Source organism: Barbatula barbatula (genome assembly GCF_947034865.1).
Source record: "Barbatula barbatula genome assembly, chromosome: 19".
Taxonomy (NCBI): domain Eukaryota; kingdom Metazoa; phylum Chordata; class Actinopteri; order Cypriniformes; family Nemacheilidae; genus Barbatula; species Barbatula barbatula.
In genome coordinates, this window is record NC_136782.1 from 20,647,255 (window position 1) to 20,665,630 (window position 18,376).

General features: G+C 36.9%; 1 protein-coding gene across 2 annotated transcripts; it reads left to right on the forward strand.

Moving 5' to 3' along the window:
• The first annotated feature begins 9,794 nt into the window (after positions 1-9,794).
• LOC306908586 (protein NLRC3-like) lies at positions 9,795-17,216 on the forward strand. Of its 2 annotated transcripts, XM_079481602.1 has the most exons (13): positions 9,833-10,011; positions 10,434-10,513; positions 10,581-10,694; positions 10,762-10,875; positions 10,943-11,056; positions 11,124-11,237; positions 11,305-11,418; positions 11,486-11,599; positions 11,919-11,996; positions 12,137-13,921; positions 14,847-15,020; positions 15,837-16,010; positions 16,320-17,216. In XM_079481602.1, exons 1-13 carry the CDS (start codon positions 10,006-10,008, stop codon positions 16,324-16,326), a joined length of 2,988 nt encoding a protein of 995 aa, XP_079337728.1. In that variant the 5' UTR covers positions 9,833-10,005; the 3' UTR covers positions 16,327-17,216. The 2 variants fall into 2 exon arrangements, with proteins under 2 accessions (XP_079337729.1, XP_079337728.1); XM_079481603.1 differs by lacking the exons at positions 10,581-10,694; positions 10,762-10,875; positions 11,124-11,237; positions 11,305-11,418 and having other exon boundaries at positions 9,795-10,011.
• Positions 17,217-18,376: the final 1,160 nt, after the last annotated feature.

The window sequence follows — 18,376 nt, forward strand, 5'->3', positions numbered from 1 at the left end:
CCACACAGTATTGATGCATGCATACCTTACATTCTGAAGGATGAAACCAAGTTGTGCTGGTAGGTCTTCATTGACAACTTGATTTCAAGATTTGTACAGAATGTTTGTATATAGGATGATTTTATGTGGAAAACAGCAATCACAAAAAATGTCAAATTACTTTTTTCCTTCTGCATGGGTTATTTTGCACACTTCTTTCATTTTGATCTGTGCGGCTTAGAGAAGCAGATCTTTATTAACTCAGTTAAGCATCACTTATTTAATATAATGAACCACTGTAGAATCACTGAATCAGATCGTCACTTACATTTTATTGATGTTTACATGCATATCACCACATCATTAAAATGGTACTATGCATTAAAAAAGTAAAGAGAGCCGTAACGCTGTTTATTAACCTACCATTATGCCAACACTGACAATTAATCATTTAACAATGTTTTTTTCATTCAAGTTATTTATATTTCAGAACTCTAGGTAACGTTGTATCAAAATGCAAATAACTGTGATATCTATCTATATTTGTCATGTTCACATTGTGATGGGAATGAAGCCGTAAAATTATTATTATTACAATGAATAAAACATTTTAAAAAGTGATAAAACAAACAACTATATACAAAGTAGACGGAAACGTCATCCCAAACCAAAAGTATTCCTAATTGTTGTGAAATCATCAAAGATACAGATGACGCCATTACTGAAGTTCGATCATTGATCTTTCTCTCTCTAGTTGATCACCAGTCCCACGCTTCTCAGTGTGAATTCTCATGTGAAGCTCTTGCCACATTGATTTAGCCTTTTTTCCACAATGAGTTGTCATATGGTATTCAAGATACATTTTTCTTTTAAAACTCTTACGACGCTGGTGAATGGCTTTTCTCCACTGTGAATTGACATGATATGCATCTGGATAAAAGCATCTGCTAAATGACTAATTGTAAATAATTTTCAAGTGAAACTCTTTCCACACTGAGGACAGGCGAATGGCTTTTCTCCAGTATGAGTTCTCATGTGATTTTCAAGATGAACTTTTCTAGAGAAACTCCTTCCACACTGAAGACACTCGAATGGCTTTTCTCAGGTGTGAATTATCATGATTTTCAAGATGAACTTTTCTAGAGAAACTCCTTCCACACTGAAGACACTCGAATGGCTTTTCTCAGGTGTGAATTATCATGATTTTCAAGATGAACTTTTCTAGAGAAACTCCTTCCACACTGAAGACACTCGAATGGCTTTTCTCAGGTGTGAATTATCATGATTTTCAAGATGAACTTTTCTAGAGAAACCCCTTCCACACTGAAGACACTCGAATGGCTTTTCTCAGGTGTGAATTATCATGATTTTCAAGATGAACTTTTCTAGAGAAACTCCTTCCACACTGAAGACACTCGAATGGCTTTTCTCAGGTGTGAATTATCATGATTTTCAAGATGAACTTTTCTAGAGAAACTCCTTCCACACTGAGGACAGGCGAATGGCTTTTCTCAGGTGTGAATTCTCATGATTTTCAAGATGAACTTTTCTAGAGAAACTCCTTCCACACTGAAGACACTCGAATGGCTTTTCTGACCAAGAATAAATGTAAATGTAAATTCTCGTGTGATTTTCAAGATTAACTTCTCTAGTGAAACTCTTTCCACACTGAGGACAGGCGAATGGCTTTTCTCAGGTGTGAATTCTCATGATTTTCAAGATGAAGTTTTCTAGAGGAACTCCTTCCACACTGAGGACAGGCGAATGGCTTTTCTCCAGTGTGAATTCTCATGATTTTCAAGATGAACTTTTCTAGAGAAACTCCTTCCACACTAAAGACACTCGAATGGCTTTTCTCAGGTGTGAATTCTCATGATTTTCAAGATGAACTTTTCTAATGAAACTCTTTCCTTCGCCTACAGTCGCTTTGGATAAAAGTGTCTGCCAAATGAATAAATGTAAATGTAAATTCTCGTGTGATTTTCAAGATTAACTTCTCTAGTGAAACTCATTCCACACTGAGGACAGGCGAATGACTTTTCTCCAGTGTGAATTCTTGTGTGATTTTCAAGATTAACTTTTCTAGTGAAACTCCTTCCACACTGAGGACAGGCGAATGGCTTTTCTCCAGTATGAGTTCTCGTGTGATTTTCAAGATGAACTTTTCTAGAGAAACTCCTTCCACGCTGAGGACAGGCGAATGGCTTTTCTCCAGGGTCAATCGGGGGTCAGCTGTGGCCTGGTGGTTAGAGGGTTGGGCTTGTGATCAGAAGGTTGCCGGTTCAAGTGTCAGCAGGTCATGACTGAAGTGCCCTTGAGCTAGGCACCTAACCCCTGATTGCTCTGCAGTAATGTGCCACTGTAAAAAACTACGTGTAAGTCGCTTTGGATAAAAGCGTTTGCCAAATGAATAAATGTAAATGTAAATTCTCGTGTGATTTTCAAGATTAACTTCTCTAGTGAGACAGTTTCCACACTGAGGACAGGCGAATGGCTTTTCTCCGGTGTGAATTCTCATGATTTTCAAGATGAACTTTTCTAGAGAAACTCCTTCCACACTGAGGACAGGCGAATGGCTTTTCTCCAGTGTGAATTCTCGTGTGATTTTCAAGATTAACTTTTCTAGAGAAACTCTTTCCACACTGAAGACAGGCGAATGGCTTTTCTCCAGTGTGAATTCGCGTGTGATTTTCAAGATTAACTTTTCTAGTGAAACTCTTTCCACACTGAGGACAGACATATGGCTTTTCCCCAGTATGATTTCTTATGTGATTTTCAAGATTCACTTTTCTAGTGAAACTCTTTCCACACTGTGGACAGGCGAATGGCTTTTCTCCAGTATGGGTTCTCATGTGATTTTCAAGATGAACTTTTCTAGTGAAACTCTTTCCACACTGTGGACAAGCAAATGGCTTTTCTCCAGTATGAGTTCTCATGTGATTTTCAAGATGAACTTTTCTAGTGAAACTCTTTTCACACTGAGGACAGGCGAATGGCTTTTCACCGGTGTGAATTCTTACGTGCTGTTCAGAAAGTTTTCCTTTGCTTCTAAGCAAGTCTTCAAACTGGGGCCACGTGAAAGGTTTTTCTTCAGTGCAAGTCTTTATTTGCCTTACAATCAGCTTTTTACTTCTTTTTACTTGCTTTCTTTTTGGAGATAGAGTATTTTTAGTTTCCAAACAACCAGAAGATATTTCTGATACCAATGTTTCTTCCACTTCCATTACACCTAAAGTGAAAGAAAAGAAGTATATGTTTTTTCTGACATTTTCATATTAAGTCCACAAGATCATAACACGTTTGTTGTCATTTTACTTAAATGTGCCCCATCAATCATTAATAAATAATCTAGAATGAATACCAACCCCTATGTTCTGCAGTATCTTCATTTTTTATTTTGCATGGGCCTGCATTACTCATGTCTGCACTCCTCTCTTGTGTCTGGTTGAGAGAAACAGAAAAATATATATTTCAAATATATTCACCTATAAACATCAGCCTTTTTTTAAATACTACAGTTAAGCTTTTTGTAAGTAGGGCCTTACAACATTATTTGCAACATATAGAGTTTATTTAACTAAGTTTGGGGGAGTATGACATTTAAATCCAACCATTCAGCGCAGAGTAAACACTATTTTAAGCCGTTCCTCACCTCTGAACCACGACCCAAGGATAAAGCATCCCTCCTCCACCACATAGCCTCACTCTCTACTTAGTTAAAAAAAAATACTGCTTTACACAAGTTATTTACATTCAAGCAATGTACGGTCACACTGCAACAAAATGTAAAAACATAAATTATAAATATATATAAAATATTTAAATGTATAGTGTTGTCATGTTTGTGACGGAAGTTCACATGTAAAATAAATCATTTTTATGAAATTGTTGCAATAAAACAGAGCACATGCTTTGATTGCAACCAATCATTGACTGCATAGTCAATTCATCCGTGTAAATTCACAGAATGATGGGCAGTATAGAAAACAGAAATGCTTTTTCCGCGCATACACAGAGATTGGCCACTAGATTATGGCAGGGAATTTCAAACATTATGATGCCAGGGAGGGACCCCCAAATACTGTCACGGTGTGTGGACAGAACCCAAACGCAGGCAGCAGAGTTAAATAACAAAAACTTTATTTAAACAAAAGACCCTCGATGGGGAGAACATGAACTAAAACAAGACAAAAGTGTAAACTAAACAAAACAAACAAAATCCACAAATTTAGAACAGGAACAAACACGATAATCCATAGACAGGAATAATCCAACAAGGTGACATGAGGAGGTACGATAATGACAAAATGACAATGAACCGACAAGGGACAGAGGGAAAACTGGGGCTTGATAAAGGGAAAACACTAACAAGGACTGATGACACAGGGAGAGTGGCCACAGGTGACAAGGATGAAACACTAAGGGAAAGCTAACAGGAGGATTGCACGAGGCAGGTGAGGGGACTGAAACACTAAGGGAAAGATGGATCAGGGCTGGAGACAAGACTAACACTAATGGACCGCTAACCGGGGAAACAAGGGGGCGGGACAAAAGGACAAGACACTGGAGAGAGAGCATGGCTTCTCAAACCAAAACAATGCTCTTTCTCCACACAAAACACATGGGACTGACATGATCCTGCCACAAGACTCGAAAACCACGACAAGGAGAGGCAGGATCATGACAAATACGTTTAACCTTTTGAACCCCTTCCTAAATGTTGGATGAATAAACTATTTTAATTTATTTGTACTGTCGCCATTTTTATGACTTTTTTCTCATCTCTACAAAGAATTCTTCCTTCCAAACCTAAAATGAGTGAAACCAGGAGACTGTAGTGAGACAAAATACGATTCTGGATAAATTGAGAATCACAATTATTTTGATTCAAATAGCAATTATTTTACGACTCTGAATGACGACTAAAAACTAATGCATCATTTATTAGAGGTTCTGGTAAAAATCTTTTATTCATGTATGTAATATTATTACATATTTCATGGTTAACCTACAGTAACGAGACATTAGTAAACTTAAGTGGCTTAAAGTTTTCCTTTAAATGCAAAGGTTAACTTCATAAAAAGTATTAATGCATTAAAGTAACTTGTAGATTGAATATTTCTACAGTAAAACAAATTCTAAAGGTGACACCTACAATTAAAGGTCTTAAGAAAGATTGACCAATTTGCCTAAGATCTACAGACTGCTTAAAGGCAAACATGATAAACATAACAAAATAGTATTTTCACCTGTTAACAGATTAAAATAACAAGAAATGCTGGCTAATAGTGCAGCATATTAGTGTAAATACAGTGATAATGGCCACACGCTCGCATGATGTGTTTTACCGTAATGACAGATATAAGCGCCACCCACCCGCATGACGCGTTTTGAAACTGTAACAAACTATTAACATTTACATTTAGCAGACGCTTGTATCAAAAGCGACATAAAAATGAGGTGAAGAACAGAAGCAATTGGAAACAACACAAGGCCATCAATGCTCATTCTCCTTCACAACTCCTTCCTGGTGGAACATTCTTACTAACCGTCAACCACATCTCTTCAAAAAACTACTTAAAACCCACCTCTACTGTGAATACTTGACAGACAAATGAAAGGAAAAAAGTACACTAACCCCCTCTTCTCTCAACAGGTAGTGGTCTGGCTTTTGTTGAAACTAGTTACTTTGTATTAGCAGCTATTGTTCTTTTATGACATATTGCGTATTGCTCCCCGAACTCTTTGTAAGTCGCTTTGTACAAAAGCGTCTGCTAAATGATTAAATGTAAATGTGCAATGCATAAGTGCAGTAAAACTGGTCTCAATCTCATCGTAGTATACAATGCCAATATATATTATATAATTCTATATTTTTAATAGTTAAATATGGTTGCTTTAATGATAAATATTACATCGAATTATGAAAGAGCAACGGCTACCAAAGAAAGTTCTTGGCTGCTAAAGAGGCCACCGTAGGTTCTGCTGCCAATACCATATCTCAAAGCAGAGAAGATTTTTCTGGATACTAACCAGTTTTGAAGAATAAGGTTTTGATGAGATCCCGACTGCTCCAGGGTATATTCTGGCAAACTGTTTCCCGAACACGTTTTGCAAAGCAAGACTAGACCAAGCCGTTTAAGAGGCACACGATGGATCTTCGCAAAGCAATTTGCACCTGTCTGCAAGTCTATCACTGTCGATTTGAATTTCAAACTAGAATCTGGAGACGTGAGAGGCGGGTATCTGTTTGAAATTTTCAAAGTAAAAGTATAAATGAAAGATTTACTCATCTGCCGGCAAAATTGGAACCACGAAAATACAAACTGAAGAAAATATTAAAAAGATAGGATAGGATGATGGCATATGGCATTACGTTCCTATTTAATATCTCCACTTAACAGTAAAAACTGAACACTTTCAGTTTAGACATATTTTTTTGTTATTGATTATTGAAAATTCCATTAATATGGATTTTAACCAAAAATGACTACGTGCCGAATAGAGATGATGACCCCTGGTGTATATGTATATATATAATGTATGTATATACTGTTAAAAAACTTCAGCACAGCATAATACCAAGGAAGAATAAGTGATAATGAATCATTTTCACTTGCATATAGCAAAAACAATTGACAACAGGTACACTGGAGAGGCAACAGCGAGGGTGGTCTGGGGAGGACCGCCCTTAGAGGGTCTCACAGACCCCTATGTGCTATAGGCTGACGTATGTGGATGAAATCCTCACATCTGTTTTCAGATCGTATGCATTGTGGGAACGCCACTCGGACTTGCATCAGAGTATAATTGAGCTCCTTGACAGTCTATGGTGGTATTTGACAGCTTCGGATATGTGAGATCCCAGAGGTTCTCAACTGGATTTAGGTCTGGGGAATTTTTAATGGTTCAAACAAAAGCAAGATTGTGAACATTGATGGTACACGGTTTCAGAGTTTTGTTACGTTTACTGTACTTGTCATTTTACACTTTTTATGTTTTTATTTGACTGTATTTCAAATGCCCAACCAGGGACTGGGGCTGCAAATTAGTGGTATATATAGCCTACCAAACAATTATGGTATTGGTTAAAACATAACAATCTTGTGCTTTTCCAAAGTGATGTGTGTGGTGGGTTGAAATCACGAATTATAAGAAATGTATTTTAAAAAAATAGCCAGAAGTCTAAAAGCTATTCGACATTGGTCATCATAAATCATATTACAAAAAACAACGGCATTTTCGTATATTCCGGTCTGAATACTCACTCTGTATTCCAAGCTCTGAGATGATATGCTATTAAAGCAATAAGCCCCAAAATGCAGTGGGTTGTCTTATTGCTTGTTTAAAACTGTTATTCCACATGCGTTGCAAGGTTTCATAAAATAAAGTTAATACAATTATATTTAGGCTATGTGGTGCGGTCAGCCGTTATAAATCGGGGTAGGCCTATTTTAAAAGGGCTTAGACTCCGCTCAGCCAATCAGAATCAAGGACCAGAGCTAACCTTTTTTTAATTCAGTATCTGTGTGTCCATTTTCACGGTCATTATAACGCTTTCATATGTCAAACTCATGGTAGCTGCTGTGTCGATTGAAAAATATGCTTTCTGCATTCAAACTGGGGCACGGGTTACCTTACCTACATTGACCAATCATATGCAGTTTACGTTTGTATGTTTAAAACTTTAACTTTGAAATTTTCCGACATTACCCGACCCGACTCTTACGTCTCCACCCTCTCATTTCACATTCAAATCGAGAGTGTAGAGCTAGTAAAGCAGAGCAGATGGGGTGATTTGCATTGTAAAAATGGCCGTGGCTCGTTGGTTTTGACCCTTGCATGTCTTTTGAAACTTGTGCGGGCCGCAATACATAGTTACTGCAGTAGATCGTGATTAACCAGTTCAGGTTGTGATACACGAAGAAGAAGACGTCACACAGCACTGCTCTGAACACACAATACGTTGTTTTATATGGAATAATTGTTCTATCTTGCATAGTCACAAAAGTATGTTGTTGCTTTGATAAAGGTATTATTCTAGTTCGTCAATTGCTTAAAATTCAGGGATTCCTTATGACCTATATGCAGAGTTTATTTCCTACTTTAATTTATTTTCCTCCCTGTTTCCAGGGAGTTTTCACTTTATTTTGCGCCATTAATCCAGGTTTAGATTCTTTATGTACAGATCTGTTGATGAATGTTGAGGATACATTTTGTGGTAAAATTTTTATTTTTTTGCAATCTAAAAATAAATGTATTCGCTGTTTGTTTTTGACTGATATTGCCACTAAGCCTTACATTACTGCTTATTGTGCAAAATTTGTCAGTGGACTTAATTGGGATAATGTTTGGTGGTTGCCTCAAATGTTTTTTCACACAAATAAGGTAAAAGAAGTCTCTTTCCGAATAATTCATCAATTCTACCCTTCTAGACACTTTCTTGTTTAAGAAAGACATTGATACTAGCTGCTCTTTTTACTCTCTACACTTGGAAACAGTGACCCACATTTTTTGGCACTGTGGTTTTGTGAAAAAGATATGAAAAGATGTGTCATTGTATATTAAAGATGTAAAAATATATTCTATAATTTGGAATTACATTATGAACATTTCAGCTTTGGGTATTTAAAGTTTGAAAAAGTTAAATGAATTAAGCTTATTTAATAAGCTTTAATGTTTATTTTTTTGTTACATTTTATATTCATACGTGTCTTCTCTTCTCGGTTCTGTTTAAATAATTTGAGCAATGTTTTTGGTCATTCAAACTAGTACCAACAGAAAAGCTATGAAAACTGTTAAATTTTGAATAATTAAAAATCGTATTTTAACATAAAAATAGGCCTATATTTTATAAAACAATATAGCCAACCTGTGCAATAGATATCTTTATTGTATTCATATTATTTTTTGTATCGTGATTCGCAATATGTGATACTTCAATATATTGTTTCAACCTTATAAAATATGCTCAACAGAATCGAGAGTCTTCAACAATCCTATCAGCTTTATGTTGTTTTTTAAATTTGCTTGTTAGACCAAATTTTAGTCTATTATATGTATTAAATAACTAAACGATTTTGTTTGTTGTCTAATCCAGAAAAGAATAAAAAGAAAATCTTGCTTTTCATAAAAGTAATACAATGTTTGAGAAATTGTAAATGTTGTTTATGTTTTATAGCAGTTAGACACCGGTTAGAGATGCCATTTTAGTTTTTGGATGTGACAGATTTGGAATCGTTTATCTAAAAGTAAACATTTTGTTTTATTGTACCAGAGTGCAGAAAGACCACTTCTAAAAACATTTCAAACACTTATTATTCAAAGATTGTTTTTATTTTTTCATACATGTTTTTGTATTGTGGTTGTCATGATATACATAGGTGTATATGTTATAAATAAGTGCTATGTTATATTATTATTATGAATTAATAAAGCTAAAGACGTTTTGAACTGCCTTGAACCTCTGCTAACCCTTTCCCTTTAACAAATTGTATTTATTTTGTGGCACTTTCCACCTTAAAATGTTCTCATTTGTAATGAAATGCTCTCGTTAATACTACATTTTTGGAGATTGTGATTTTGTTGAGGCCTTTATGTACAAATAGTGAGTGCGACGTGTTTCTTTAATGTGCGTCGGAGTTGTGGCTAGAAGGGATACAGCTATATCTACTGGGCATGCGCACTTCAATACCGCATACGTTTTGTCACGCTGAAAACAGTTAATTACTATTTGTATTATTATTGTAAGGTCGGGGCAGTTGTAGGCGATAGCTATTGTAATTTATTGTAATTTAATGTGATATTTTTGCATCACTTCCGGCCGTACCTGTCTCCCTGCTAGCCATAACTAGACTTTACTGGCTTTGAAAGTTAAAGTGCTGTTTACCTTCCGCCATTTTAAACATTCAGAATATATTAATATATCAACGTTTCAATAGACTTCCGTGTTATAACATAAATAGTTATTTACATGTATTTAGTTGATATGTAAGCGCTGGAGTATGTGAATCTAGTCAGATTGTGATGACGGTGAGTGTTCAGGTACTTCCGGTGTGAATCGTGTTTCTCTCGTATTGTTTGTATCTGTTTTTCGACCTTTCTTTTTCATGAAAGCTTATAACTCGCATCAATGAGGTCCTGCACTTTATCTCTCTTAATACATCTCTTAACATCAGTCTCGCACTTTATTTTCTCAATCCCGCATGTTTTAAAACCGAAACAAAAACCTCATACGCTTGGTTCCGATTATTTTTTATGAAAACTTCAAATTCGATCCATATTTTTCCTGTAGCTCAAAATGGTTGTCATGTGCTGCTCCATTGGTGTCACGTTTTGCACTTTAAAAACGTGTGCCAATCCAAACCCCTTTTATTAGTAAATTACGTTTATTACGTATATTACGGTCCTCATCCATAATTATTAGCTCTGTAAATGTGAATTGTGTGTTATAGTTCAGAATTCAGATCCAGAGTGAGATGTCTAAGGATTTGCCTATCTACGTTAAGAGTGGGGATACACAGTCTGATCTCAGGTATGAAAATATGATGATATGTTATTTGTTGATACAGTAATTCACAGTAATCTGTTGTGTGTTATAGTTCAGTTGATCAGAAGAGATCAGATCCAGAGATCAGCTGTGTGTCTATGAAAAGTGACATGTCTAAGGATTTGCCTATCTACTTTAAGAGTGGGGATACACAGCCTGATCACAGGTATGAAAATATGATGATATGTTATTTGTTGATACAGTAATTCACAGTAATCTGTTGTGTGTTATAGTTCAGTTGATCAGAAGAGATCAGATCCAGAGATCAGCTGTGTGTCTATGAAAAGTGACATGTCTAAGGATTTGCCTATCTACTTTAAGAGTGGGGATACACAGCCTGATCACAGGTATAAAAATATGATTATATGTTATTTGTTGATTCAGTGATTCACAGTAATCTGTTGTGTGTTATAGTTCAGTTGATCAGATGAGATCAGATCCAGAGATCAGCTGTGTGTCTATGAAGAGTGGCATGTCTAAGGATTTGCCTATCTACTTTAAGAGTGGGGATACACAGCCTGATCACAGGTATGAAAATATGATAATATGTTATTTGTTGATTCAGTGATTCACAGTAATCTGTTGTGTGTTATAGTTCAGTTGATCAGATGAGATCAGATCCAGAGATCAGCTGTGTGTCTATGAAAAGTGACATGTCTAAGGATTTGCCTATCTACTTTAAGAGTGGGGATACACAGCCTGATCTCAGGTATAAAAATATGATTATATGTTATTTGTTGATTCAGTGATTCACAGTAATCTGTTGTGTGTTATAGTTCAGTTGATCAGATGAGATCAGATCCAGAGATCAGCTGTGTGTCTATGAAAAGTGACATGTCTAAGGATTTGCCTATCTACTTTAAGAGTGGGGATACACAGCCTGATCTCAGGTATAAAAATATGATTATATGTTATTTGTTGATACAGTAATTCACAGTAATCTGTTGTGTGTTATAGTTCAGTTGATCAGAAGAGATCAGATCCAGAGATCAGCTGTGTGTCTATGAAGAGTGGCATGTCTAAGGATTTGCCTATCTACTTTAAGAGTGGGGATACACAGCCTGATCTCAGGTATAAAAATATCTAAACATGTAATTATTTATGTTGTTTATATGGTGATGCGTTTGTAATCGAGATGAGACCTGAGATCCTGTGATTGTAGAACGCTTTATTGTCATTATTATACATGCTCAGTCGCTCATATTAAAAGACACTGTAAAATATAATCGATTCACTGGGAGAGAGACATCTGTGCTTACACTCAGTTAATTAAAAGTTGGCCGTAAGTAGGTTTTGTTTTATAATTACATTCACAACTTTGTAAAAATAAAGATTTCAAGAGGTGATGACAAAAATCCATTGATTCTTGATTCTCAATTGTGCCACCCAGATCAGCTGTACCAGTCAGTAGGAAGAGAAAGTGTAAGCAGTCTGAGATTCAGCCACGAGAGATATGTCCTGGTTTTAGGTAAATCATTGCATATCAGGCTTACTATACAATACTTAAACACATTTTAAATAATAAAACACGTTGTGTCTTATGATATATAAAGCCATTTTGATCTATACATATTTTCTCATACGCTATCTGATGTTTCAATTTTACAGCCATAAATCTAATCTTGCTGAAGTCCCAAACACATTCAGATCAAATCTGAGAAAGAAGTTTGAGTGTTTGCGTGAGGGAACATCACATGAGAGAAACCCAACACTGCTGAATGAGATCTACACAGAGCTCTACATCACAGAGAGTGAAAGTGGAGAGATCAGTAATGAACATGAGGTGAGACAGATTGAGACACAATCCAGGAGAACAGCAACAGAGGACACACCTATCAGATGCCACGACATCTTTAAAGCTTCACCTGCACAAGACAAACCCATCAGAAGTGTGCTGACAAAGGGAGTCGCTGGCATTGGAAAAACAGTCTCCGTGCAGAAGTTCATTCTGGACTGGGCTGAAGGGAAAGAGAATCAGGACGTCCACCTCATATTTCCACTTCCTTTCAGAGAACTGAATCTGATGAAAGACAAACAGCTCAGTCTTCTGGAGCTTCTTCATCTGTTCTTCCCAGAGACACAAGAAATGGAAATCTCCAGCGGTGAATATAAAGTGTTGTTCATCTTTGATGGTTTGGATGAGTGTCGTGTGTCTCTGGACTTTCACAGCAGTGTGAGGTTGTGTGATGTCAGTGAATCGGCCTCAGTGGACGTGATGCTGACAAACCTCATGAAGGGGAATCTGCTTCCCTCCGCTCTCATCTGGATCACCTCCAGACCAGCAGCAGCTGATCTCATCCCCTCTGAGTGTGTTGATCGAGTCACAGAGGTACGAGGCTTCACTGACAAACAGAAGGAGGAATACTTCAGCAAGAGAATCAGTGATGAGAGTCTGAACAACAGAATCATCTCACACCTGAAGTCATCCAGGAGCCTCTACATCATGTGTCACATCCCAGTGTTCTGCTGGATTTCAGCCACTGTTCTAGAGAGAATGTTGAGTGAAGCAGAGAGGGAAGGAGAGATCCCCAAGACTCTCACTCAGATGTACACACACTTCCTGATCATTCAGACAAACATCAAACATCAGAAGGACTATGAGAAGAATGATGAAGACATGATCTTCAAACTGGGCAAACTGGCTTTTGAGCAGCTTGTGAAAGGGAATGTGATCTTCTATGATGAGGACCTGAGAGAGTGTGGCATTGATGTAGCAGAAGCATCAGTGTACTCAGGACTGTGCACTCAGATCTTCAGGGAGGAGTTTGGCTTGTATCAGGGGAAAGTTTACTGCTTTGTTCATCTGACCATACAAGAACATCTAGCAGCTCTTTATGCTCACATCTCCTTCACAAACAACAACACAAATGTGTTCAATACAATTACTAAATTACCTCGAGGAGAAAAGGTTTCAGTCCCTGACCTGCATCAGAGAGCTGTGGATGAGTCTCTACACAGTGAAAATGGACATCTGGATCTTTTTCTTCGTTTTCTTCTGGGTTTGTCGCTGAAGTCTAATGAGAATCTTCTACGAGTTCTGATGACACAGAAAGTAAGAATCTCTTACAGAAATGAGAAAACAGTCGAGTATATCAAGAAAAAGATCAGGAACATTCGATCTCCAGGGAAATCCATCAATCTGTTTCACTGTCTGAATGAACTGGGAGATGATTCTCTAGTGGATGAAATTCAACAACATCTGAAATCTGGAACATTAAGTGAAGTCAAACTCTCTTCATCTCAGTTGTCAGCTGTAGTTTTTGTGTTGTTGAAATCAGAACAGGAGCTGCATGAGTTTAATCTGAATGAGTTTGTTCACAAAGAAAACAAAGCTGAAACATTGAAGGTTTTTACGAAGCTGCTGCCTGTGATTCGTGGATCCAGATCAGTTCAGTAAGTGTGAACCGTCACTTTACTTTTTTAAACAATTATGTACAGATGTCATGCAGATTTTAGCTTTCAGTGTTTTGGTGCGTGTAACAAGGTTCAATAAAAGGAAGGAAGGGGGCGGGAACTGGTGAACGAAAAAATACTTTAAATTAAATAAACAAACAATAAAACGAACTTAAAATGAACATAATTTTAACATATAAACATAATAAAACACAACATAAAGTCCAGGCCTGGTCCTCTCACGCCATACACTCCTGTCGCTCGTCCTTTTACGCTCCTCCTTCGTGAGAGATGCGAGACCGGTGCACGCACAGCTGATGCTCGTTTTCACTCACATGACCGGCCTCGCGGCTTTCCCTCACGGTTGTCGTCCCGCCCTGCTCACCACAGTGTGTTTTCTGTGTCTTAAATTGCATAAATGTACACCGATCAGGCATAACATTATGACCACCTTTCTAATATTGTGTTGGTTGTGCAGCCCCATACGCAACAAACTATGATGCACTGTGTATTCTGTCACATTTCTATCAAAACCAGCATTAACTTCTTCAGCACTTTGCGCTACAGTAGCTCATCTATTGGATTGGACCACACAGAGCAGCATTCGTCATGACACAGTCGTCGGTTCAGTACTGTACCTTCCTTTGATCAAAATTTGGCCCTTGTCAAAGTCGCGCTAATTTTAACTCGTGACCATTTTTCATGTTTCTAGCACATCAACCTTCAGAACAAAATGTTCACTTGCTTCCTAATATATCCCACCCACTAATAGGTGCTGTGATGAAGAGATAATCACTGTTATTCACTTCACCTTGCAGTGGTCATAATGTTGTGTGATATTGCAAGAAAACTGAAAAATCTGTCAATTTTACTCATGCTCCAGTTGTTCCAAACTCGCACAACATTTTTCCTCATTTTTCCACAGGTTACATGACTGTAATATCACATCTGAAGGTTGTGCTGCTCTGTCTTCGGCTCTAAGATCAAACCCCTCACACCTGAGAGAACTGGATCTGTCTGATAATAATGTAGGAGATTCAGGAGTGAAGCTGATCTCTACTGTACTGGAGAATCCTCACTGTAAACTGGAAAAACTGGAGTAAGATCTTTTCATGAAACATATAAGCTTGAGGATTTAACATATTAACGTTACAATAATCATTACTTGTCAGAGATGGTTCAGTGACACTTTCTAGATCAAACCTTCAGATCAGCAGGTTCAAGGACTCTATCCTTAAAGCAAACTAAAATGCTGCTAAACTGATTGGTACTAATAAGTTCAATGTGCATCCATTCGGTTGTTATCACAAGAAAAACCTCTTCAGTGAGATGAGGAATGCCTTTGAACTGAATCATTTACTTGAAGTACCCCCTGAGTGGTACTCCCCCTGAGGAAATACAGATTTCAAAACATTAATATCACATTTGCATGTTTAACTTGTGAAATGTTTTGAGGTCTTGATTATTAGTATTTTACATAACTATTGTTGTTTCTAAACATTGTTTGTGCAATTCATTTTTATGGAAGTAATGGAAACAACTTGTTTGTTCACTGGCAGACATTCGGGAAGGGGAAGCCAAAGAAAAAATCGCTCCACATAAAAAGAAAATGACGTTGTGCTTCAATCCCTTCTTTTGCCAAGTGAATTTTATTCAATTCAAGAGCTTTACTCTCGAAGGGAGTAGGGCATAGGGATGAGCCCTTCGAAGTGGAACGCAGGGATATTGTACCTCACGTACCCCCTGGCATTCCCTTGAGAACCACTAGAGAGAGTTCGCACACCCCAATTAGGCAAATCCTGCCTTACATATACTGTATATCTAGAGGAATATATTCACCCAAAAGTCAAAGTTCTTTCATCATTAACTCGTGCTTTTGTTGTAAACTCGCATAACTTTTTTCCATTCCATGCAGGTTGAGTGGTTGTAATATCACAGCTGAAGGTTGTGCTGCTCTGACTTCAGCTCTGAGATCAAACCCCTCACACCTGAGAGAACTGAATCTGGAGAGAAATAATCTAGGAGATTCAGGAGTGAAGATGATCTCTGCGCTCAAAGATCATCCACATTGTAAACTGAAAAACCTATTGTGAGTAGTAACGATTAAAACAAATGTTGGAGATATTTACATTCAAGATGCTTTCCTGTAGCTCAGTGGTAAGAGCATTGCGTTAACAATGCAAGGTTGTGGGTTTGATACCTTTGTAAAATGTATAGGATAATGCAATGTAAGTCGCTTTGGATAAAAGCGTCTGCCAAATGCCTAAATGTAAATGTAAGTTCACATATAGTACAGTTCAATATAATGGTAAGCTGGTCTGGTGGCTGTTGAGCTTCTATAAAGCCATATCTCCATCTGTATATGTGACTGTCTGTGTGTTTTATTTGTTTGTCACAGGTGGTAATAGATGTCAAGCTGATTCTTATAGCTGATAGAGTAGGAGCACCAGAGACCGAAGACTGTGTATATGTGACTGCTTGTATATGTGAGGACACACCCATGTATAAAACATGCCAACAAATGACATACAAAGGTATTCACTTGGTTTTTTCCCATAAATTTCAATCTTACGAGGTAGAGTAAATGTAGTTAATTATAGAGGTAGAATCAGCCCTCTATATCCGTGCCGTATAACTTTATCTATTTTGACACTGCGTGTTCATTACACATTTTTCTTGTTTATCTTTTTTGTTAGTGAACGTACTCAAAAAAGTCTAATATCAGTCACATTATTATCCCTCTCATCATCGGTGTAATTATGAAAGGTCTCCCACCACAAAAATGGTTTATAAACATTTCAGTGTTTATTTTCATAATATTATAACTAATAGTTGTAACATTAAATGTTAATTACACAAGAATTATTTAATTGTAAGGAAATAATTTTCTGTATATTTCATAAACTAATGTTAATGTCTGTACTTTGTGTCAATACATTATCTTTATCTGATAAATGAATACTTGATTTTAAATGAATTCCGTTAAGAAAATACCGATCATACACATACAGTATGAAGACCAAACAGTACCCTTATCAACCATTGCGTTACATCATGTGTAGAGAGGCATTGTGTGGTCGCTGTTACTGGGAAGTTGAGTGCAGTGGATATTGGGCTGTTGGAGTTTGCTACAAAATAATTAGTCGTAAGAGAATCAGTGATTATTATTATTGCACTTTCTATTGTTTTATTTACCATAAAAGTAAACACATTTCTGTTATGTTGAGAAGACCTAAATGATGTCTGTAATGCTTTGCTTTGTAATTACGATATAATAAATAAGAATACGAATTCATGTTTGCTTATTCAATTCAGTCTGTGGTTCTGTAGAGCTGCCATTGCTAAAAGTAAACTACTCATTTACAGAAAATAATTTCCCCTAAAAAAATAAACCTTTTAGTTTAAAAAAGACCTTTAGTTAACATGTTTGTAGTAAACCTATGGTTAATTTATGCAAAGAGATGCGGCTTTATGAATAGAAACATTCTTTCAAAAACAAACGATTCATAGTGATTGCTATTTATTTTGCTTTATCAAATACAGTCGTTGCAATTTGTTTAAAGTGAAGGCAAAAAATACAACAATATAGATACTTATTAAAAATAGCAGCAAGGTCATTTAAAGTAAATGTATAAAATTATTTAACCACAACAAGTGGTTTACAAATGATCTGTTATTTCATCACGTCCAGTCTCTAAACTAAACAATTTGATTTATGACTTCTTTTGATATATAAATAACGAACATACACACACGGTCTGTGTATTGAAATGCGTGCTGGTGATTAATAGATTCCATATTTCGTACCACGCAACAAACTGCCTTGAAACCGGGTTGGACATGCTTATGAGCGCTTCTCAGTGTGAATTCTCATGTGGACATTAAAAGAACGTTTGGTTGCGAAATTCTTTCCACACTGAGTACATGCGTATGGGCGCTCTCCAGTATGCTTTGTCATGTGATATTCAAGATTATGTTTTCTAGTGAAGCTCTTTCCACACTGAGGACATACGAACGGCCGATCTCCAGTATGAGTTGTCATGTGATATTCAAGATTATGTTTTCTTGAGAAACTCTTCTCACACTGAGGACAGGCGTATGGGTTTTCTCCAGTGTGAATTCTCATGTGGACATTAAGATTACTTTTGGTTTTGAAACTCTTTCCACACGGAGGACATGGGTACGGCCGCTCTCCAGAATGAGTTGTCATGTGGTATTCAAGATGAACTTTTCTTGTAAAACTAGTTTCACACTGCGGACACGTGTATGGTTTTACTCCAGTGTGAATTCTCATGTGGACATTAAGATTACTTTTGGTTGTGAAACTCTTGCCACACTGAGGACATGCGTATGGACGCTCTCCAGTATGAGTTGTCATGTGGTATTCAAGATAATCTTTTCTTGTGAAAGTCTTTCCACACCGAAGACAGGTGTATGTTTTTTCTCTGGTGTGAA